The sequence below is a fragment of the Cryptotermes secundus genome, unplaced genomic scaffold (genome assembly GCF_002891405.2).
Source record: "Cryptotermes secundus unplaced genomic scaffold, Csec_1.0 scaffold737, whole genome shotgun sequence".
Lineage (NCBI taxonomy): Eukaryota > Metazoa > Arthropoda > Insecta > Blattodea > Kalotermitidae > Cryptotermes > Cryptotermes secundus.
In genome coordinates this window covers 1,122,503-1,146,817 of record NW_019727105.1, presented here as the reverse complement: position 1 = coordinate 1,146,817, position 24,315 = coordinate 1,122,503, and the positions used below count along the sequence as shown (strand labels likewise).

The 24,315-nt window shown below is 42.0% G+C and overlaps 1 protein-coding gene across 5 annotated transcripts in view; it reads right to left on the bottom strand.

The window, feature by feature from the left end:
* The window catches only part of LOC111864472 (kalirin), a 768,927-nt gene that overhangs the window by 531,616 nt on the left and 212,996 nt on the right, over positions 1–24,315 (bottom strand). For all 5 annotated transcript variants that reach the window (XM_023851737.2, XM_023851735.2, XM_033751441.1 and 2 more), the window contains exon 3: positions 13,929–14,121. In XM_023851737.2, the coding sequence (XP_023707505.1) occupies positions 13,929–14,121 (193 nt within the window). The remainder of the gene's footprint in view (positions 1–13,928; positions 14,122–24,315) is intronic.

Here is a 24,315-nt window from a genome sequence, read left to right as displayed (position 1 = left end):
ACAGCCCCTAAATATAAATAATAGATTGCCACTGATGCTGTAAGCAACTGTTACACACAGCCATTCGCCACACATGCGCCTCATTCCATTATTGTTTGGTACGTAATGTCTGATCGCCTCTGCTCTTTCGTTTCAATCAATACTGGAATGTGGGAAAGGAAAACTTTTATCAATGAATCATTCATTGAACTCGTGGAGAAATTAAAGAGATTACATTCGGAGAATGTATACAATCATCTGGTTCAGAATGTTCTGCCTTCCAATCTACTACCTAAAAATGTAAAGCTTAAAATATACAGAAATATCATGTTACCTGTTCTGTGTGGAAATGAAACAGGAATAACATAGATTGAGGGTGTCTGAGAACAAAGAAATGACAGGAAGCTAGAAAAGACTGCATAAAGAGGAACTTCATATTCTGTACTTTTAACCAAGTATTATTAGAATTATTAAACTCAAGGATAAGATGTACGTGGCATGTGGCACGCATGAGGTTTGGTCGGAAAAGGCGAAAAGACCATTTGGAAGATTCGGGCGTACGTGGGAGGATATTATTAAAATGTATACAATATTATATTTAAGCATCCTGTTACACTCTACATAATGTATGACACAAACTCCGTCCTAAGTGCAACAATTTATTGTAGTTCTTTTGTCTTTTCTTCTACACTACATGTTTCGGCCGTAAATGGCCGATTCTGATATATCGGGACCTATTAACAACAGAGAAAAGAACAATTAAGAAAGCTGGTGTTTTTAAATTTTAAACTACGTGCAATGTAACAGCTACGTGAGAGTATACACCTGATGATGGCCATTTACGGCCGAAACATGTAGTGTAGAAGAAAAGACAAAAGAACTACAATAAATTGTTGCACTTAGGACGGAGTTTGTGTCATACATTAAAACTTATCTTTAAACAAAGAGGGACCAGAGTTGTGGGCTGGATTCGACTTGGCATGGGAACTGTGACGAGTTCTTGAGAACATGGAATACCTTACAATTTCATAAAAGCGGCGATATTTCTTGACTTCTGCTCCATGGACTTAGTTAACTGTACTCCATAAAGGTAAAGTTAAAGTTATCACCGTGCTTAATTAATTAAACGCCATGCTGTGAAAACGTATGGGGGACTGACGGCATAGATCCTCACGCCCCGTACCACTTTAACCCGGGACAGGACAGGAGGCTGGGTGGGCTCCAGAATCGGCCTGGACCCTGCAGGGAATCGAACACCAGCTGTCCAGCCCGTAAACAGTTAACTGCACTCCATGCTATAATAAAACACATCAGAAGCCTGACCCATAAATTTACGCTCCTATTCATAAAAATAATTGTGAAATGAGAAGCATATAAACTGATTATGCCTGTCTGTTTACCCCTCCTCTTCCACATACGTTGACTCGTTCGCGTCCAGGGAGGAAGTTGACTCTCGAAGTGACGCCTCTGACTGGTATTCCGGACGTGCCCCGTCGAATTTCGGTCTACATACCGACAATCCTGACTGACATCGTTCGCATTGTTACTCAGTCCCTTTAGGGGGAGGTCGGGGTAACAGTGTCCTGAAATTTCCCATGACAGCTTTACACACAATTCCCTCAAGTTCACCGAACGTGACAATCTTCTTATACCACGCGACACTAAATAACTGCTTTAGTGAATACGGCATGGTTAAATAACCTATGGTGCATCCATCTAACCGAAGCCTGCCATTTATACATGCTGCAAACGTAACTTTCACATGTTCTTCTTTGTAGGTCCGACATAATGAGAGCAAGGTAACGTTAGAAAAAATAACCTTACTCCAGAACCTGAGAAGTGTCGGGCTCGAGACGAAACCTCCAACTTAAAGATAATGTGCTATCTGGTCAGAGATATGGCACACCTCAGAAGGCTGTGACATGGGTAGGTACCATGGAGGAACGGTGATTAACAAGGGAAAATCTAAGAAATCCAGGGAAAGAAAACTGCTCCAGCGCCAGACCGTCCGCCACGAACCTCACATGAAGTCACCCGGGATTGACACCGAGATTCTGCGGTGACGAACCAGCACGTAACCGCCTGAGCTATAGCATGGAATCAAGATAACATTCTAAGCTCGTCTAGGGCCATATTTTGAAGTAGCCGGTTCGAAACTCGATCCGGTTACCAGTCACCCTAAAAGAAATGTTTGGCTGTTCTAACCACCCTCTTCAGGCAAACGCCAGGATAGAAGGCTGAAACGTGGCGAAGACTATGCATTTCCACATTCTTACTTGATTTTCGTGTTTGGCTACCTGCTGTGCATATATATGCCAATGTGTGTATTAGGACCGTCGACACAACAATTAATTAGGATGTAATAGTAGTTAATTAAATAACTTATTCATTGATGACCGCTGCTATGTTTGTCTATTTATACACGCCTGACGATGGTCGTTGGACCGAAACATGTAACGTGACAGTCATTTAATAAATCGATTGGTATTCATATACAAGTAGATGTCCCAATTAGCCGGTCACGGTAGCCGAGCGGTCTAAGGCATGTACGTCTTCGCTCGCTCGGAAGCCGGGATCGTGGGCTCGAATCCACTCAGGGCATGGATGTTGAGAGAGAGAGAGAGAGAGAGAGTGTGTGTGTGTTTTTAAGTAGAGGCCTTGCGACGAACTGATCACCCGTCCAAAGAGTCCTACCGTCTGTAAAAATGATAAAGAAACTGATAAATCAGCCCTATGCTCCGAAGTGGGAGCAAGCTTCAAAGTAGGAGAAACAGGAAAAGAAAAACCTCACAATTAATTGCTGTGTCGACGGTCCCAATATATACATACACTGATTTTTTTCCTGTGGCGCTAAAGCCCCAATTTGGGCCTAGGCCTACCTCCATGAAACTCTCCGTTTCACTTCGGTTTACTAGATCTTACACATACGCTAGGACTCCTTGGGCGAGTGATCAGCTCGTCGCAAGGCCTCTACCAGTAGACAAACACACAAAAACGCACACAAACATCCATGCCCTGAGAGGGATTCGAACCCACGATCTCGGTTTCCGAGCGAGCGAAGACAGTGCATGCCTTAGACCGCTCGGCTACTGTGACCGGCATACATACACTGATACATTCTTACTATTCGCCATTCATGACTATTCCCAACTCATTCAACGACGCTTTATAGCCCTTGCAATTGCAACAGCGGTGTTACGTAACCCGCGAAGAACTGAAGTATGTTCATCAATCTATAATGTAATATATGTTACAAAGTAAGAACTAAGCACAAAGTAAATTTTGGTGACCTAGCCGATCACAGTGGCAGCGCGGTCTAACGCACGAACTGCCTTAGCTTGCTCGAACGCTGGGACCATGGGTTCGAATCCCACTCGAGGCATGAATGTCTCTGTACGTTTATACTGTGTTTGTGTTATTCTGGGTGTAGGTAGAGGTTTTGCGAGGTTAGAGGTTAGAGGCTGATCCCCCGTCCAAGGGGTCCTACCGTCTGTGTACAGGATTAAGAAATTGAAAAATCGGCCAAGGTCCAACAAGAGAATGTAGAGCCATAGATATACAGATTGCAACCTACGCTCTATTTAGGCTAATTCGATGTGAGTTTAGTTCGTTAAGTTAGTGGTTGATTTTTAGGAGAAGTCAAAAACAACTGAGGCATTAAATGCGTTTCCCTTACGGAGTTCACGAAGCTGCTCTGAATCTGGATAACATCTTTCGGGTCCACCAACTGAGAACGAATTTATCAACATGGGGTGAGGAGGAACATGGCGGAAACTTAACGCTCCCGGTGACGTCTGCATCAATTTAATATTCATTAATCAACTGAAACAATTTAAGCTTACACTTAGGGAACTATGAAATTAATCTCAATCCCCATTACATTTTATATTTACATTTCTTGATTGGACATGCTGAAAAAATGGATATTATGAATGGTAATGCATTTATAAAAACCACCAGATTATCACCAGTTCAACAGTAAGTGGGATAGGTACGAGCAGCATACACGCACGGTTTTATACACTAAATATGATTGAAATGCATCGATGTACCAACTTGGCCAATATTTATATGAGCTTGAAAATCAATCACAGCCAATCCTGCGGGACACATTCGCTTTGTAATCAAGCTGAAATTGCTAAACAAAAACGTCAATAAAACGCTGAAGTTCTGGGTATTGGCTTCGATAACCACGTATTATTAGCACACTGTAACGTTAACCACTAGTTGCATCTTGCTGGGTCGTTATCTCAAAAGTTGACAGCTACACGACTGATCAATAAATCCCCTGTTTTTATGGAGCTTAAGGTTTTATCAACACATTCACAAAACCCGACACACTAAATTCCATTCTGGGACAAGCTGAGTCCATTTTACACTTTCACACATTATTCTTCTAAGATTCGTTTTAATATTATCCTCCTATCTACGCTCAGGCTTCCCAACTGATATATTGAGGGCATCGGACAAAAATTTTACATACACTTCTCATCTTCTCCAAGCGTGCTATATGTCTCGCTCATCCTTCATTTGATACGTTCCGTGAAGAGTAGACGTAATTACGAGTTTTCTCTTTTCCCAATTTTCTCCACTCTCCTGTTACTTACTACATATTTCTTAAATCCAAATGCAGATGTCTTCCGCTCTGTTCCCTCAGCGCCCTGTTCTCAAACAACCCAGTCGTCCCACAGCGTGGGAGGCCGAATTTCATAACTGCACGGAAGTGAAAGTAAAAGAGTATTGTGTACTTTAATCCTTACGCTTTCAGACGGAATGAAAAAATTAAATAAAACTACATCTCAAACAGAGTTCTGAATTACTGACAGTGTGAAAAACGGAACGTTGGAAGACCTATATAAAGATGGACTGAAAGAAGGGAATTTTAATAAGGTCGAAACAAGCCATTAGGCCTAACCCTTGAGACTGATTACGACGGGGGTGGTGCTGACGTGTTTAGACAGAACACGAGATGTTCAGAGGGTCTAAACTGAATTTCTACCGCACACAAATTAAAGCCTGCGTAAATCTGGCAACGAGTGATTTCTAAGAACAAACGAGATGACGAAGAAGAGTAATGTTCTGTGAGAGACAAAAGCGGGAAGTTGCACTTGAATACAGGAAACCGAAGGCAAGAGTCCACACGTCTCCCAGATTCAACTCCAATGTGTTTTATATTTAAGGGAATGATTATAGGCTTCTATTTGTAGCTGAGCAGCTTTTTGTTTGCAGAGAACATCCGGAACAGGACCGACCACGTATGTACAAATAATTACATTCGATATCCACTATGAAAATGTATAGTATCCCAGTTTACAGTCTAACGAACATAGAACAGGATACTGTGACATGTCAACGCATTGCCAGGCAACGGCTCGATAAACACTCTGCATTATAAGAATGCAGAAACAGAACATCGGGGTTACGCAACCCGTTTCTAGGCAACGGCTCGGTAAATACACTTCCACGTAGGCAGTGGCGTCACACAACAGTGGATAGAGACCACGTGACGTGTTTTCTGTAGTTTGTGGGGGGAGATGGGGAGCAGTAAAGGTCGTTTGCGGGCAGTCGTAAGCTGGAGGAGTAAGTAATAGATGGACGTCACTTGAGTTCCGAAGAAGGGAAGACAAGACCAGTATGGCCAGAAGAAGAATTAGAGGACTTGGTGTGTGACGTCACACATGCTGTAGTACATCGATTTTTGGAGTGTATGATTAAGTGAGACTTCCACCATTCCTGATTTATAAATCCATTACGACTAGTGGCGATAGACTGAAGAGATTAGTGTGGAGTGCTTTGTAGTGTGAAAATCAGGAACAGTGTTATAATTAATTACAGTTACGACCTGTCGGTGGTTAATAAACCCAATTACCAATCCGAATCCCGTCTTTAGTCACTGTGGCACGTGACAATATCAACATTTGACTTGCAGTTCCACGCAGCTACGGAAACATGACACAGGATTTGAAGAGCAGTGATATAAACTGTTCCTTCTGACAGGGGAATAACAACTTATACATCCGGTTGGGCTGTTTCCTGGTCCTGAGGGGGAAGGATATATTTCATTCCCAATACACGATAGCACAGTTCATTCCTGATAGGAAAGGGCTAACTGGGTATAAGGAATGTCTTCTACGTTTATTTCTTCATTCTCTTTTTCACACATCCAACAGACGGAACCTTTTCTCTTCTACAGCCGACAGTGACAAGAACATACACACATACACGAGGCCCATTAAACCTCAAAGGACATTTTCAGTCTCTGAATTCGTGTATTCTCTGCCCCTCTCCATCTCTGCAACAAGCCATCCAACTGAAGACAAAGTTTCACATGTTAATAATCAAAGGAAAACGACAAAACGTCTACATCGTTCCCTTACAAGTTTTATGTTATGCTGAATTTAATCTAAAATTACATTGGTTATATGCTTGAACTCCTGACGCAGTTTCAATTTGTTTCAGCAATAAAATAATTAATTCTGTTCGGTTTCTTTTACCTTAAACAATATGTCGTAAAATTACTAATTATTTTTCCTCTACATGCATTTATTTGTGTATCTCTTATTTATGACCCATTTAACGCCGCTTTCAACATCTCAGTTTACAGTGCGTTGAATGAAAGGTTGATTAGTGAATAATGAGTTTGGATGGAAATGGAAAGATACAGTATTGACCTGTCTCGGAATATGTCTGGAGGAACTGAGGAAACCTACGAATATTTCCGTCATGTTAGCCTATCACCTGGCCGAGATTTGAACCCGAAATCTTTCAAATATCCAGCCGGAATGCTATGCGCTTGACAAAGACGTTCGGTAGTTGTTGAAAAAAAATGGTTCTGAAGGTAAATAGGTTTGATCAGAACTTGTTCAGAAGAACTCTCCGAGAAACGTGGAAAGTAAGTAAATGTACACACTGGAAACACGGCATGAACAAGACTGCCACTGTCGACAGTCAATCGTTTTATGAATAAAGATGGAAAACGTACTTGAGGGACACTTGAGCATTCCTACCAAACTGATCTGCAGGGAGCACACCAAGAAGCAGATCTTGAGGTATTTTACACCTACGGGTAAAAGTAAAGGTAACACTGTAACAGGCCGTGGAGGCCCATGGGGTTGTGAGACATCGAGGCTCTCACATTTTCTATGCAATCGGATCACAGATGGGGGCCATACAATATATTTACAAAAGTGATTTTATTTACAGTGAAAATGAATGTTGCTTTATTTGAATTATGCTAGTTTATAGAGTATTTTCATTATTTGTATTTTCCTGAGAAAATTCGTAGCAGATCGCATTTACAGGATTTAGGAACCACACGAAGAAAGGGAAAACAAAAAGTAGAAAGGAAGTAGCATTTAAGGGATTAATCTGACATTTACTTGAAAAAAAAAACTGGCGAAAACAATCGGAAAACTTCTCTACTCCGTCGACATAAACTGGTCTGTATCGATCGAGATTCGACAGAATTAACAAATACACGTAAAATATTGCTGCTTTAACACCGAGCTAATCGGCGATACATACTTGAAAAAAAAAACTATTTAGCGGAAAATGCCACAGAATGCGTAAAGCTAATTCATATAAGTAGGCTCCTTCAGGATCTTTGGGGCCAGGTTACGTATCACAGGACTGCACAGAATTCGTCAAAGCAGAACGATGAACATAGATAGGGTTTTTTTTTCCTGTGGCGCTACAGCCCCAATTTGGGCCTAGGCCTACCTTCATGAAACTCTCCGTTTCACTTCGGTTTACTAGATCTTACACATACGGTAGGACTCCTTGGGCGAGTGATCAGCTCGTCGCAAGGCCTCTACCTGTAGACAAACACAGAAAAACGCACACAAACATCCATGCCCTGAGTGGGATTCGAACCCACGATCTCGGTTTCCGAGCGAGCGAAGACATTGCATGCCTTAGACCGCTCGGCTACCGTGACCGGCATACATAGGGTTTGGTGTTCCCTTAATCTGACGAGACAATATACCAACTTCCCGTTTTACCAATGTTCAATTATTGAATTTTAATATTAATACATTTGAAATATTCGCATAACTTTCTCGATGTGTAAAGCCTTTTGGCTACAACGGAAACGTGAGTTTTAGCTATGTTGCGAAACCCACAGTCCATGAAATACTGTGGCTTCGTTTTATCTCAATTTTATTGTATGTTTAAACTTGACATTTTTAACTACAAATTTTTATTCCTATAATATATAATATAAAATAAATAACTACTGTTCGGGACTCAGTTATGAGGCCCTGTGAGCTGAGAAAATACAGGTAAGGAAAACTGGAAGTTATGGGATATCGGAAAGAATTACCTGAGTCTTATACACCAGCTGATGTGGTGATAAGCAGTATTTTCTTTAAAAAATTAACCTGTCGGTTGCGATTATTGAACATCTCCTGTAGGAAATGCGGGCGTCACAGTGTAAAATATCCTGCAGCGCCAATTACCTAGAGCGCCGGACAGTTGAATCCAAAAAAGTATAAAATGTAGCGCTTATCGTGTTTTGGAACAGTTTCCTTCAGTCTGTTCTCCACTTCTGATCTCGATGTAGGCTTCTCTAATCAACAACTATTTGACTGTATGCCACTGCACTATTCTCACGTGCGCATCACAGCACGCACTCGTTCTCCACACACGCAAATGCCGTACGCTGCTTCCCATCTAAACTGCACAGAACCACTCACATTGAACTCTCGGACCACCTCTCTGGTCTAGTGGTCAGAGGTCCCGGCTTCGATTCCCAGTGGTACCAGATTTTCTGAGAAGTGATGCGTCTGGAACGGGGTCCACTCAGCCTCGTGAGGATAATTGGGGAGTTACTTGCATGGAAAAGTAGCGGTTCCTGTCTAGAAAATCGAAATTAACGGCCGTGGAGATCCGTTACGCTGACCACGCATCAGCCTCTATCCCCTAAAGTTGGCATTAACTTCTCCGACAAGCGGCAGTCGTTCGGTCGGTATAGTTCACTTGCGGATTAAAACCGCGGAGTTTGTTTTGTTTGAAGGCATTCTCGAATCTTCTGGCGGAATCTCTGCAAGTTTTGGTCTCTTAAGTTCGAGAAACATCCGGGGGGGGGGCGTTGCTCCTCGAAAAAGCTATGCACACGAACGTTTCCGCCAATAGCTGAACGAGTTTCCAGCGCATCGTTGCAAATGCCGCTAGAAGCAGCCGCGAGACAATGTCGCCTCACAAAACTGTAGAAATGAGACGATTTATCCTCCTCCAGTCAACTTTGACAGCTTCAAGGACGTTCGAAACGGGGAAATATTTCAAGTAGGAAGTAAAATCACAACATCAGGGTGAATGTCTTAAGAGAGCAGAGAAGTCAATTTTATTTTCTAAATACCGAAACACAAGGCCTGCTTAGTTTGTCGCTCTATCGCCAAGTGTTGTGTTTACATTTCTCCGTGGCAGGCAGTAGTTAATCGACGACAGAACTCTTAATGAAAGTTGCTTTTCATAGAAACCAGATGTGCTTGCCAGCTAAACTGGCGAGTCTCTAACTTGTACCACAACATTCAACTACACCGAACTTTTCATAGTACAGCAATAATAAACATGAAACTTAAGTACAGGTTAACTGTCTAAGTTGAATTATTCCTCGTGGAATGACGTTTGTAACGTTTTCGTAATACACGCACTTGGAACGGTTGGATACTTGCATCCTACTGTTGTTCGAAATTAGGTATCTTCAATGTCACTTAACATGATTAAAAATCGGAGAAAATGGCACAGTTCAAAGGTGTGCTCTATGCTCAAATCGGACTTCATCAGAGCTCCTCTTACTTCAAGGGTGGGAAATTACGTCCCGAAGGAAAAGTGAAGGGAGTCGTCAATCCATCTCAGGTTTAAGTTTAAATGCTGATTTCAACAGTTATTGATTTCTGCTTTCCCAAAAGAAGTATAAAGTACTGGAATCGCAAAACTAAATAAATAAACAAAAGTATGGGATTTTACAGAAATACAATTTTAGATTCCCTAGTATGCGTATTCACTATTTCGATTTACTGTATCTACAAGTCGATGTGAGAAATGCGACTGGGTCTCGTCTCCCGATTCGTTATAATGCTTATATTTACATCTTCGGTACACCAACCGAAGTTTAGGAAACAGCGTCCCAATTAATTATCGTACAAACACTTTTCCAAGAACAGAGATACCAAGAAGACGAGGGAAAAGACGTAAGAAGATGCTGGATGACCTTGGGGACAGAAGAGGATATTTTTATTTGAAGGAGAAAGCTCTAGATCGCATTAAGTGGAGGAACTGTTTTGGAAAAGACTTTGGACCTGTCGTATGACAGATTACACACATACAAGCAAGTCTATGTTTGGTATCGCTACGAAGTTTGTAAGAATAATTGGTGGCTACATAACAGTTCTTGAATCACAGAATTATTCCATCAAGACTTTCTGGCCCATGGTCATTTAGAAACAGCCCAAACCGGTCTCCCGGTACAATTTACCACCCCTGCCTCACGTCGTCTAATTAAAGACATAAGGAATTCAAGAGCACAGGGACGTCCTCCAGCAGTTGGTAACTGCTCATCCCATCAAGAACAAGATGTCCCCCACTGTTACGGAACCTGAAGATGCAAAAAGAATGGTGGTTGCTGGGTTCTGTCCCGAACTAGTTAAATCCAGATCTTCACAACCTAAATCTCCTAACTCGATTTTGAGATCGTCACATCTTCGCCTTCCTCTCCCGTGTGGTTTAGGATCCACTACATTATACACGTTTTTTGTAGTCGTGGCCTATTTCAAGCCACTGAAGCCGAGCTATATCGCATTCGGCATTACCATATGTTCACTGTGGCCGAGTAGTCTGAAACGTTTATGCAGCAACAACGTTGCTTACATTCCCTACAGAACGGACAAAACTTTGTAAGATGAGGCACCGACTAAATAATTAACATTAATATTTCTATATCTACATCACGAGCCTCCAATACTTTTTTTTATAAATACACAAAATATAGAATATTCCAATTTGTCCGTGGGAACGCAACAAAATTAAAAAAACCAACGAATGACTCGATGATGTAAAACATCAATCGAAGAATTTTACTCTTGTTTTATACTATAACTTTTGTTTTATATAATCTAATTTATTGTATTTTTACGTCAGGTATTTTATATAATTAATAATATTGGATCCCATTTTACTAGTGCTGAGGTTCAGTGGTATATATATGTTAACTATGTATTTGCCTGATGATGGCTATTAACAGCCGAAACATGTAGCAGAGCCAAAACTAGGCACTGATCTTGATATTGTGTTGTGACGGTTTTAATAAAGAAGTTGAATAGCAACATGGCTGAAGCGCGAACTTGTGAAGGAGAGTGACACCAGCACCACGTAATATAGGGACCTCACATGATGCACGGCAATCTGAGACAAATACGCAGCTTAGATTTCGGTTCGATGGCAATAACTAACGAACTACTGAGCCAGATGCAGACGACAAACCTGTCTACACACTATACAGGATTTGTGCTTCTCACAGTGATCGTTATGATAAGTTCTATCTTCTGAGATATGACGCCGTGTAACCTGTTGGGAGTGAAGTGAAGCTTAGGAGGAACATGGCGGCCCCCCCCCCTCTTCAGACTTTAAGAGCAAGAGAAGAAGGACGCCAGCGTGACGTAGGCAGCAGTCAGAGTGGCAAGAAGGCAGCTTCTTACTGGCTACTTGTTTGACTTACTCTTAGACCCTGAAGATGGAGGCAGTATACTCCTCCGAAACGTCGGTGGACTACTACGTGACGTTACAGCCAAGAAGACCGTACTTTTCTTAGTCATCGCTGTGCGAACTNCGTTGCAAAAAGGGGAGACTGGCGAGTTACTTAAACACAATGACACTGGCAGTTGTTATTTGAATAGGAATATGATACTAAGAATATTGTGTTCTGAGCGGCATATATATATATATATATATATATATGCCGCTCAGAACACAATATTCTTAGTATCATATTCATATTCAAATAACAACTGCCAGTGTCATTGTGTTTAAGTAACTCGCCAGTCTCCCCTTTTTGCAACGCCCCCGTACCCCGTTCATTCACTGCCAGCTTCCTGCACCAGCAACAGGTGTGGAAGAGGGCGAGTGCGTGGGGAAACGCCGACGCAAGAGCGAGCAAAAGAACGCACATCTTCAACCCATCAATTCCGTTTTGACTGGTGTTAAAGAAATCTGAATTCTAAAACGCTGGCGATTAATGCACTAGTTCCTTAGGCACCAACAACGTTAAGTCCACTAAGCGCAGGTTCCTGTAATAAAGAAGGTCTGTAGCAAGTAATGGTAAAGTTGTTCTTGTGCCTAATCAATGAGGCACTACACCATGGAGACGTATAGAAGAGTGGAAGCATAGTTCCACCATTCTTGACCTCGGCACTAAGTGGAGGTGAGTAGTCAGCTTCATATCCGAGATAAACATGCCTATGCCTAATAAATTCAAAATACTACTTTTTAGTTTAGGTTTGCGTAAACGAAGAAAAATCCATACGGATAAATCAAACTCCGTAACCTTTCTGAACGATCGATCGTAACCAGATCCTGCGTCTAAGTACGATGCCATAAAGCCTTGAAGAAACCGGCCCAACACTTCATAATCGTCGGAGGGAACGTAAGATGCAACAAAACATACCACAATTGTTTCTTGTGTATACTTACATTACAAATATAATTTATTTGGACCTAGTAGTGCGGTTAAAATAATATTATGGAAAAGAACTCTCTTGAATTCTTCTTTTTTTGTTGATTTTGTACCTCTTAAACTTACACTAATACTGAACTCTTAATTCCCACTATGTTCCTGTGTATGGAACAACACTTCTATCCACCTGACAGTCTAACCAATGTAGTTAAAACGTACCGACAACAGCACAGACGTCCAAAACGACGAGACCAGTAACAAACAACAAAATTCCAGCTAAAACAAAAAATACAACACGACCTTTGCTACAAAAGTCGGTCAATATATTTATATATATAACCATCGACGCCTATAACAGAATTAATCAACACATTATCATAATAGGCACTAGAAATTCATAGCAACCGACGCATGCGAAATGCATGGAGTGTGAGACATAGCATCTCTGAAATAACTGCCGACACACAAACTGAGCACTGCAATAGCGACTTGCATGGTAAGGGAGCAATAATTCCTGATGAGTTTACATAATTTTGTAATTTCACACACAAGCTTTTAAATTTAAGCTGGAAACGAAATACTGCTAACATACTGGCCACTATCTACAACAGAAACAATTATACGCAGTTTCGCTAGAACGAATGTATTGCAGCCCGATAACGAACAAGACCGAAACGTTTAGCCACGCAACTGTATACAACATAAACAACTGTACAGAAGGATGTGTTGAAGGAGCATATAATGTGGCATATTTGTTCAAAGCAAGAACTGTGGAGCCGGAGAAACACCCACTGCTATGTAACGGCTCTGTAACACGCAACAATGGAGTAACTGTTTCGAGCGGTGTCTTCTGTGCGGACCGTACCAAAGCTATACAGGTATTACTGGAGTCCTGAGACGGCAGCTGGAGGTTGATGTGAGATGGCCGCCAGCCTGAGAAGACGTGAGCCCGGAAGCAGAGGAACGTCCACAGTTGGAAGACGTTGCCAGCGCAGTGAAGGCCGTGACTGAGAATACTAGTCTCAATTTACTTTACTTTATTTTATTTCACTTCGAAAAATATTAGCTATTTTTACATTGTAGTGCATCTGGCGACCAGACACTATCATGTAGGCCTGTTTATTTTTCTTTGCATTTATTTCTAATCACCTTCCTCAGTAGCAAAGTAAGAGTCTGTACGTTCTTTTTACGATATTTACTTCTCGTCTTATAGGCTAATCACCCGTGTTTCGCTGAATTTCAAATTCTCCGGTCCTCCTTGTACCTATGTCCTGATACTCACCTCGAACTTATACTTGTGGCTGCCTAGGGACGTGCGCTGCTTTTGCCAGAAGTTGTCTGGCTTGATTATATAGGCAATGTGGACGGAGCCGGGAAAATGCTCTTGCAGTACTTTCAGGATCGGCTTCACGGTGCTCCAAGTAGCGCCTCTCATGTCGATGACCACCGTGAACCCCTGCTCACGCACTTCATCGCTGCAAGAAGAAAACAGATTGCTCTACAACAAGTAATTGACTGCCATTTATTGCATGTTCTATTCACTATCTGTGAAGTTACTGGATGCAAATGTAAGCAGCACAGCACCAAAAAGCTGTGTAACCGAACGTTATCAAACTTGATACACAGTTGACGTCCGATAGGGACGTGATGTAATAATACTCAACATTCAACATGTTCTGAGACCTCAGAATGAGTCTCATGGATCTAGCCCTTCTAAACTTCCTCGAGGTCCTGCATGTCCACTCCATGTCCTTATATTCACTTCCATCCGTCTAGCAATTCTGTTCACGAGGATAATGATTAGTGATAAGTGGTTTGGGCTGGCTGACATAGGCCAAATAGGCCCTCGAGTGGAATACAACAGCAGGCAGGGAAGGAGAAACTTCAAGTTCTGCCATCGCGACAACTCATGAGAATTATTTCAGTATAGTATAGCGCCATCTGCGTGTGAACTTCTTAACTTCTTGCTGCTCAACGTTTTAGATTGAAGCGCTATCGCTTTTATAATTGCTCTCCATTTCCCCTTTTATGACAGTCCAATTTAACAGCCGTTGAGAATTAAACAGAAGCCTCGGATTTGTACTTTCGTACTAACTCCCCCTTATTCTCATCAGTATTCCTTTCCAGTCCTACACGTTATCGAATGATACCTGTATGTCGATACACACGTTTAACGCTATCTCCCATGAATAACCCACATAAATAGTCGACAATAAACCATTACCTTTATGTACCATAGTACACTTCACATATTCACATCAAAATATTATCAGTGCTCGCAAAACAAACATCATACTGAAATAATAACTGCTCGCTTGTTCGTGACGTACTATATAATGTACATCCATGCAACGTGTTAACGCTCTCCAGTTCGTCGATTGGTTGCTACGATAGCCTGAATTGCATAATGACAACGATAAGTATATATATCGAAATTGGAGTATGCCTATGTAAGATATATGTGGAATATCGACAGACCAAATTTTAACGAATACAAGACAAATTGTATAATATAAATTGTAAGTGAAATGTTCTTATTAGTGGATGCTAACCATATATGTGACTTCAGCGAATGAGAATAATGCAAGGGAAATAGTGCGTTAGTCCAAATCATATGGTAAACAGTTGAAAAGTCACCTGATGATGACACAAAACCGTTGAAACATGCTGTAGTTTTGAACACTGCTACATTACGTGTGCACTGGAATCAAACTGTGTGTTGGAGTAAAACAGTTTGACGGTTGTAATCGAAGTTTATACAAAAATATTCAGCTAGTATCAGTCGGAAACAATAACTTTACGAGATTTCATCACAAAGTGTCGTACCCATGATGTTTAAGTCGGTTAGTGGTATATTCAACTTGCTTAAAAACACGAAGCAAACAGCCGAATAGCAATGTATGTAAGGTGAAGAGAGATATTAAAAAACGCACAGGCATAAAATATAAGCAAAAGAAGTCCACTCTGAGGTAGAAACAATGCAAGAACGCAGCGACATCCTCTAAGGTGAAAAAGTAAAGTTGTCACCGTGCTCAACTAATTAAGCACTATGCCATCAAGACATATGGGGGAGAGGGTGTATTGATCCACATTTTCTTCACCTAGGCACTACTTGGAGGTGAGTGGTCAGCTTCACGCCCCGGCCGCTTTACCCCCGAGGAAACCGCCCCAGGTACCCTATTGGATAGGAGGCCAGGTGGACCCCACAACCGGTCTGGACGACATGGAGAAAATTTTGACCTTACCTTACAGACCAGTTCAGACGGCGTGAGAAGAGAGAATTGTGACGATAAGGAAAATATTGGGATATTAATTAACTTGTTTTAAGTACGGTCAATTTATTTTAATCAGGAAATATCACGTTCACACGTGATACGAAATTTTGACATATAGTGCAACTACGTATTTTAGAAAGACAGAAGACACATGATAATAGCCGTATACAGCCGAGCCATGTATGTGGAAGAAGGCTGACTGTAATGCTTTGCATTTAAGACGGAAATATATGTGACAGAAATTACATATTAATGCAACAGGATACTTAAATACATAGAATAGCAAAGGTGGCAGCGCGAACCCCCACAGAAAACACCGCTCAGTTGCGTGCGTGTTCGTTTCGGTGGGCATGTGTTTACTGAGCTGATGCTTAGAAGCGGGTTGCATAACCCCGTTGTTCTATTGTTGCATGCGTGTATTGCTTAGCAAACGGCTATTTCTCTGGCTGCACAGCAAATACCCAATAGTATCAATAACCGTATTAACCCAAAATGGGTGTAAGTATTTACAGATTCGTCTTAATCATTTACAGGCCATAGATGTTTTAAAAGTCGGTTCTTACTTTCAAGAAAATATATCGCATCTCCATTACATGTATATCGGTCTGTCAGTGGCGTTGGGGAATTAACACAGTAGTGAGAACGAAACAGACCACATAAATAAATAGTGGGATCACACATCGCGTTATTTAACGTCAAAATTAGGGTTCACATAGCTGCCACTCCCCTATAAAAGCCGAAACCCCTAGCACATTGACGACAGCTTGCAGCATGGACTCCAGATCTGGTCAGACGGTGTCAAGGGGCCGATCACACTGATTGACAGGCAGGCAGATGTGCATTGTACGGAAGTGTGGAAGCATGCGTGGCGTAATTGGAAATGCCTGTGGTTGCGGTACTTCAACTATAGAGCACATCATTCCCATAACTAAGGCCACCCCATTCCAGGCATTGTAAGCCGAGACCGGAGCATGAAATGCATTTCTTCGCCTGCAGGCAATAACATGTTCCCTATCCAGACATTTATCAGTGCATTAACTAGATTTATTGCTTTCGTGATGTTCGAAGTGGGATGCACAATATAAATCCTCTTCTGTCTTAATTCCAGTCTCACCTTTACGTAGTTCATTCCCGTTATCATAAACGAGGCTCTGATGTCAGAGTGATGACAGCATAATCATTGCTACTGGTGAGGAACAAATGGTACTACCTAACTTAGGAGATCGATTCATAGAGGTGAGGTACATATAGAGGCTCTGTCTACTTCCCTTCAGATCTTTCAATCACAACTGTGGCGCTACAAAGAAACAGTGCCGGTCACGGTAGCCGAGCGGTCTAAGGCATGTACTGTCTTCGCTAGCTCTTGGGTTCGAATCCCACACAAGGCATGGATGTTTGGCATGTGTATATGTTTATTAAGTGTTTGTGTTGCCCTGTGTTTGGGTAGAGGCCTTGCGACGAGCTGATGCCTCGTCCAGGGAGTCCCATCGTTTGTACAATGATCATGAAACTGACAATCAGAGGCCAGGGCCCAAGGGGGCTGTAGAGCCAGTAAAAAAAAACGAAGACATTGTAAACTAATAACTCATAAACTCATTTCTGAGCACGATCATTAGCGTTACAAGATATAATCGAAATCTATCAGTAGCTTTGGAAATAAAACATGAGCACAACATACGAGGTTAATATTCTGGTCTTCTGGTTTATGATACCATATAGTTCGGCAGTCGCTTTCGGAGACATCTTCCAACTTCAGGATAGACGCCTTCTACCATCATAAATGTTGGTAACTACAGTTTTTTTTATTGATAGTGGGGCGGGACTAAGTCCCTTGTACTGCGGCCACTTCTGGCCTATTGTACCAGCCCCAGATGATAGGTGAGGGTGACTGTGGAGCAATTGGTGGAATAAAGATTGACAGGGGGAAACCGAAGTACTCGGAGAAAACCTGCCCCAGCGCCACTTTGTCCACCACAAATCCCACTTGACCAGACTTGGAATCGAACCCGGGCCGCCGCGGTGGGAAGCCAGCGACTACCGCTTGAGCTATGGCGCGGCCTTTGGTAATTACATACACGGTGTCACAACAAGGAAAACCACAATGTGGATTAAGATAAACAGATGGCCGAGAGCGATTTCGTCTACCCCTGTATGAGTTCAATTCATAACGCATTAAATTTCCGACTGCCTACATTTATACAGGGTGTAACAGGAGGAATGGACCAAACTTCGGGAGGGTGTTCCTTATGTTAAAGTATGCCGATATAATCCAAAACACCTATGTCCAAAGTTGAACGGTTACGGAGATAATGGCCAAAGAAGTGTCAAACTTTGACCGGTGTCACACACTTGTTGATTACAAAATACATATTAAAACTGGCAGGAATATGTGGATTCTGTAATGTTAATAATGTACGTAACATCAAACTAACTTGTGAGTGACATGAAGCCATAAAATTGAAGTACAAAATACTCGCTCGCCATGTCATAATTGTCCTTAGGGTTTCCATGACACATGAATGGCAAGCGCTGACGTAACATGACTGGCTGCGCGTTCTGGTATAAGCCAGCTACATAAGTACGGCTAGGGTGAATCACGACACTCAAGGACAAACTTAGATAAGACATGCCAGCTGACAGGTATAGTGCGTGGACTCGCCAGAAGACCACACTTTTCTCGGGCCATTATCTCCGTAACCGTTCAACTTTGGACATAGGTGTTTTGGGTTATATCGGCACACTTTAACATAAGGAACACCCTCCCGAAGTTTGGTCCATTCCTCCTGGGACACCCTGTATAACAGCAGCTCTACTGGAGAGTCTGCCACTTGTAACTTCGGCACACAGCATGGTTCCGTCTCTCCATTTTGTGTACCGTCCAAGGATGCGGGCGGAAATAAGAGGAGGAGAAAGTGTGTACGTATGATACAGTAGCTGCGGGCAGGGAACTGTCACACTCTGAGGAACTGACAGTTTTTTGTTGTTTCCGAACCGCGCGGGCAGGCATCCAACTTTACGATGTGTAATAATAAAAACAAGAGTGTTTCTTCATTCAATTTAATTTCGCATCCAGATGAAAGAAGCGCGCTATCCTTGCTCAATTACCAATTCACGCTAACAATTCTGACTTGCCCTAAATTATGCGATAAGTGTTTTAAACAGAAAACTTAAAACGAAAACACCGGAAACATAAATAATATGGCGCCTGCACATGCTTACAATATTAAATAAACCGAGCAGTGACATATCATACAGACCCACACAGGATATCTGGGCGACTGCCGGACAGAAGAGAGGCTTACGTGTAACGATTCCAGCTACATCGGCTATAGATCTATGAGGAAACGCTCTCCCCGATGGGATAATGGGCGCTAGGCTATTCAAAAAATTCTCCGACTTCTATGGGATCCTAACTTCATTACCGGTTCGACGACTGCAACATTGGTCCCCATCCTGAGGCAGATGAATCATTTCCCCGCCCTCATAGACCAGTTCCTTAAGAACCATTGTAATAATATCCTACCATCTATGACTATGTCTTCCAGGTGTTCTACTGTCTTCAGGTTTTCTGTCTAAAATTGTGCATGCATTTCTCATTTCTCACACTCATGCTGTAACCCACGCCAATTTCACACTAACTTATTTGATGACGACAATAATGTTTGATGAATAGTAAGGAAGACCTTTATTTTACAATTTTCTTCAGCTTCCTACTAAATAACTTCCTCTCCCTCATGTCCAAATATTCTTCTCGGAATCCTATTCTTAGATACTTTCCATCATTCTCTTAATGCAAGGGGCATACACAACAATGGAACACATTCTATACGAAACAGAGTTTATGAAGATTGTATTTGTTTTCTTTACCAATAGAAAAAGGACAGATATTTATCGCGAATAAATACATGGTAAAAAGGATATATAAAGGGACTGGAAGAGCTGCAAGACCGTCAGGGAAGTATCCTACACATGGTGTGGGATTTAATAAAACTAAATTTTAGAATTAACTTCAGAATTTTAGAAAGTGACATAAAAGGAATTGCGTATAATATTTAGTTAGTGTATAAAATAAGCGGCCTCCGTAGTCTAGAGGTAACGTTCCCACCTCATGACTCGTGGTACGCGGGTTCAAATACCCGGCGGAGGTCGTCGAATTTTTAAGGGCGGAAAAATTCAGGGAACAAGTCCTCCGGGAGGGACTTTAAGCTGTGTGTCCCGTGTCGTAACTTTACGGCACGTAAAAGAACCTCATATCCCCAAAGGGGATCACTGAGCCAAATTTCAGGACGTTTCCCGCCAAACAATAGTCTCTAAGGCCTCTGATGGATGGGGAAAGCATTATAGACACCGCTAAACAAGTGGCCGAACTCGCTTGCTCGGCGGGACTGATGGTACGCACCATTTATCGGTAGGGTAAAGAGACTGGTAGAATATCATAGAGGGAAGCACAATAGATCAAACAGGTCGCGGTGCATGGGGAACCCACCCTCTCTAAATAACTAACATAACTAACTAGTGTATAAAATTATGAAAATATTATTGATTTTTAATATGAGAGCAGCGTCGTTACGAGTGCGGAAAAAAGTGGTAACTAGGCGTCATGAGAGTAATGCACTGTTAATGTGGGTATAAAACCAGGAAATGTATATATTATTACATTACAACACAACAGCCATAATTATTTTAACGGATGATCACTAATACGTATACTGCAGACACTAAACAATATACACATTATATTTGCACAGACAACCAACTGAAGCTCTGGTATGAATAGTGGAACCCCAAGATTAAGTAATGTTAACATCAAAACCCGCCATTCGACGTTATACTCTTCGCTTCATCCACTTCATATTCAAAATATGCGTATATTCGTATATCTTAATGTTACCTCGCATTTCCTTCTCTCTCTCCGAACTGGTCGTTTTCCATGAGGACTCCCCTGCAAACTCGTTTGTATTCCTTTTCTCCCCTGTCAGTTCTGTTGATATCCTTGTAAAATGTGGCATATTCGGTATAAGATTTGCCAATAAGCCCTACATACTTAACAATCCTAACTTTCAAACCATTTTGTAAAAAGAAACACATATCGTCGTACAATACAGGTAGGAAGACCAGTCGCAAGCGAACTATACCGACCGAGCAACCGCCGCTTGTCAGAGAAGTTAGTGCTAACTTTTGCGGATAGATGGTGTCGCGTGGTCAGCGCAACGGATCACCATGGACGTTATTCTCGGTTTTCTAGACCGGAGCAGTTATTTCCTTGAAACAGCTCCTCAATTATCCTCATAAGGCTTCAAATACAACGGTGAGCACCAAGAACCGTACTAATATTACTACAGTCGTATAAAGAGAGAACGCGGATATTTAATTTCTGGCGTGTCCTGATGGCTACCAAGATACGGAAACAAAAGGGCGCCCGCTTCAAAGCCAACATTTCCTTCTTAATACCACAAGAACAATTACATACCATAAAGTGAGACGCTGGTTGTTGCTACACGCGCATCAGTAATGCTGACGCAAGAGACTGTGTTAATTGCCTTCTCTCATAACCAACTTTACTTTCACTAACAAGGAAATTATACAGTTCTTGAAATTACACCGAAGAAGAATGCACGCGCCGTGCACGCGATAAGTCTACTGCATCGCCACACTGTATTGCTTATTAATTTATAGGTCGTTAAACTTTAATTTCTAGGGAAGGCGGTTTCTTCACTTACAAGAAGATTCGCTTTAGGCTGTTCTCAACACCGCGGTGCTGCAACCGAGGTAAGGAGATTATACTGAACCAGCTATAGAAGCTGCAGGAGCGAAGTAAATACGGAACACGTTACCGTCTTACACAGGGTGTTGCAATTAAATATGATTAGGGCTTCTGAATGAGCTAAAACAGCAAGGTAAGTAGGACGGTTACCGTCTTCTACAGGGTGCTGCAATTAAATATGAGTACGCCTTCTGAATGAGCTATAACAGCAATGTAAGTAGGACGGTTACCGTCTTCTACAGGGTGCTGCAATTAAATATGAGTACGCCTTCTGAATGNGTAAAGTAAAGTAAGCCAGTTACGGTAGCCGAGCGGCCTAAGGCATGTACTGTCTTCGCTCGCTTGGAAACCGGGATCTTGGGTTCGAATTCCACTCAGAGAATGGATGTTTAGTTTGTGTGTGTGCGTTTTTCTGTGTTTTGTGTACAGGTAGAGGCCTTGCGACGAGCTGATCACCCGCCAAAGGAGTCATACCGAATATGTAAGATCTAACCCGAAGTGAACGGAGTTCATGGAGGTAGGCCTAGGCCCACTGGGGCTGTAGTGCCAAGTAAAAAATAAAAAGTAAAGTAAAGGTATCCTTGTAACAGGCCGTGGAGGCCCATAGAGTTGAGACGTTGAGGTTCCCGTATTTTTCTAGACAATCCGCTCATATATGGCGGCAGGGTTGTCAGCCCTACGCGCCGGGCGTCCTTTACCCTCAAGAATATTCCTGGTACTCATTTCTGTTAGAGGCTGAGTCGACCCCAGGGCCATAGTGCGGCTGGAAGGATTAGGTCAACTGGAAAAAATCCAATGACCTCATCGGGACTTGAACCCGCGACCTTCCGGCTTGTATCATAGTGCCTCAACCAACTACGCTACCGTGTGCCCAGCTAAATATGGGGTCTTCTGAATGAGCTATAACAAACAGCAAGGAAAGTAGGATGGTTAACGTCTTCTACAGGGCGTTGCAATTAAATATGAGCAGGCCTTCTGAATGAGCTAAAACAGCAAGGTAAGTAGGACGGTTACCGTCTTCTACAGGGTGCTGCAATTAAATATGAGCAGGCCTTCTGAATGAGCTAAAACAGCTTGGTAAGTAAGACGGTTGCAGTCTTAAACAGTATGGCTGCAACTAAAGCCAAGTAGGACTTCTAAACGAGGCATAACAACAAATTAAATATGAATAAGGTTATCGTTTTACATAGGGTGTTGCAATTAAATATAAGTTGGCTTAATATAAGCATCACCTTTGGCATGGTGAACTTCAGGGTTACGTTTTAATACCAGTCATACTAATAAGAGATGTGGCTGTAACGTGTACCATACACATTTCAGACGCAAAGTTACAATGACTCAGCATTTCTTACTCATACACTGAACAGTCTATTTTTCGCTGTCATCTTGTTAGTGTAAGGGGCTGCACGGAAATAAATCTTTTCCTACACGAACGCGAAAAAAGAAATTAGTACATCGGTCGTGTATTCAGACTTACGGGTAAACATTAATATTTAACATTAGCGAGTGCATTTCCTGGAAAAAGTTCATTATTTTTCTTATGAACTGTTGAACATTGGATACGAAGCACTCCACACAGCCTCTTCGCCTGGGACAACTGCAAAACAATGATAAATCTCTACTCAATAGAGTCTCTGGTCGGGGGATATGTAGCCTGAACGAACTCGCAGGGTACATAATGAGCTCAAAGGCTTGTAATGTAACAGCATCGACTATTCCGTATGCTGAGGTCGACAGTGAAGTAAGTTTTAATCAAATGTTTAATTACTAAACGTAATCCAATCAGTCTAACCCACTGACTATTTAATGAGGTATATACAGACGAGTGAGAAATTCTCATTGGGTCGCATACATATCCAACTTAAAAGAGGATCTATACAGGAACCAACAAAGAAGTGAACGAGTAGGTTATGAAAGAGCGTAGTCTACTTAATTCAACTGGGTGGGACACAACTGCAAAAGCATGTAGAATATGAAGCTCAGCGTTATAACATTTCCATGCGCGATTGATTAATTCATTTAAAAACCTGGTAACGCAATATTTTTCCCCCTTGGCACTACAGCCCCAGTGGGCCTAGGCCTACCACCATGAACTTCTCCGTTCACTTCGGTTTTTCTAAATCTTACACATTCGGTAGGACTCCTTGGGCGGGTGATCAGCTCGTCGCAAGGCCTCTACCTGTACACAAAACACAGAAAAACGCACACACACAAACTAAACATCCATGCCCTGAGTGGGATTCGAACCCAAGATCCCGGTTTTCAAGCGAGCGAAGACAGTACATGCCTTAAACCGCTCGGCTACCGTGACCGGCAACGCAATATTTTACTTAAATAAAAATTGTAACTGAAAGGTGAGACAGGTGAAATTTTTTTATAAATGAAGCTCTACATCTGTGCGTACGTACACGTGTGCCTATTACGACAGATGGACAGAGAATTCCGAAAAGGTTTCTCACTTTTCTCCGAAGAGCTGCATTTCATTGTATAGTATTGATCTTTCTCCTGTCTATAAATTAATTGTGAGCGCAATTCCGTATTTATAGGAAGACCGGTGTAAGGAAACTTCAATAGGACATGTAGAAATAAGTTCCCTCAGGTTCTGCTCCCAGGTAAGAAAATGTCCCACC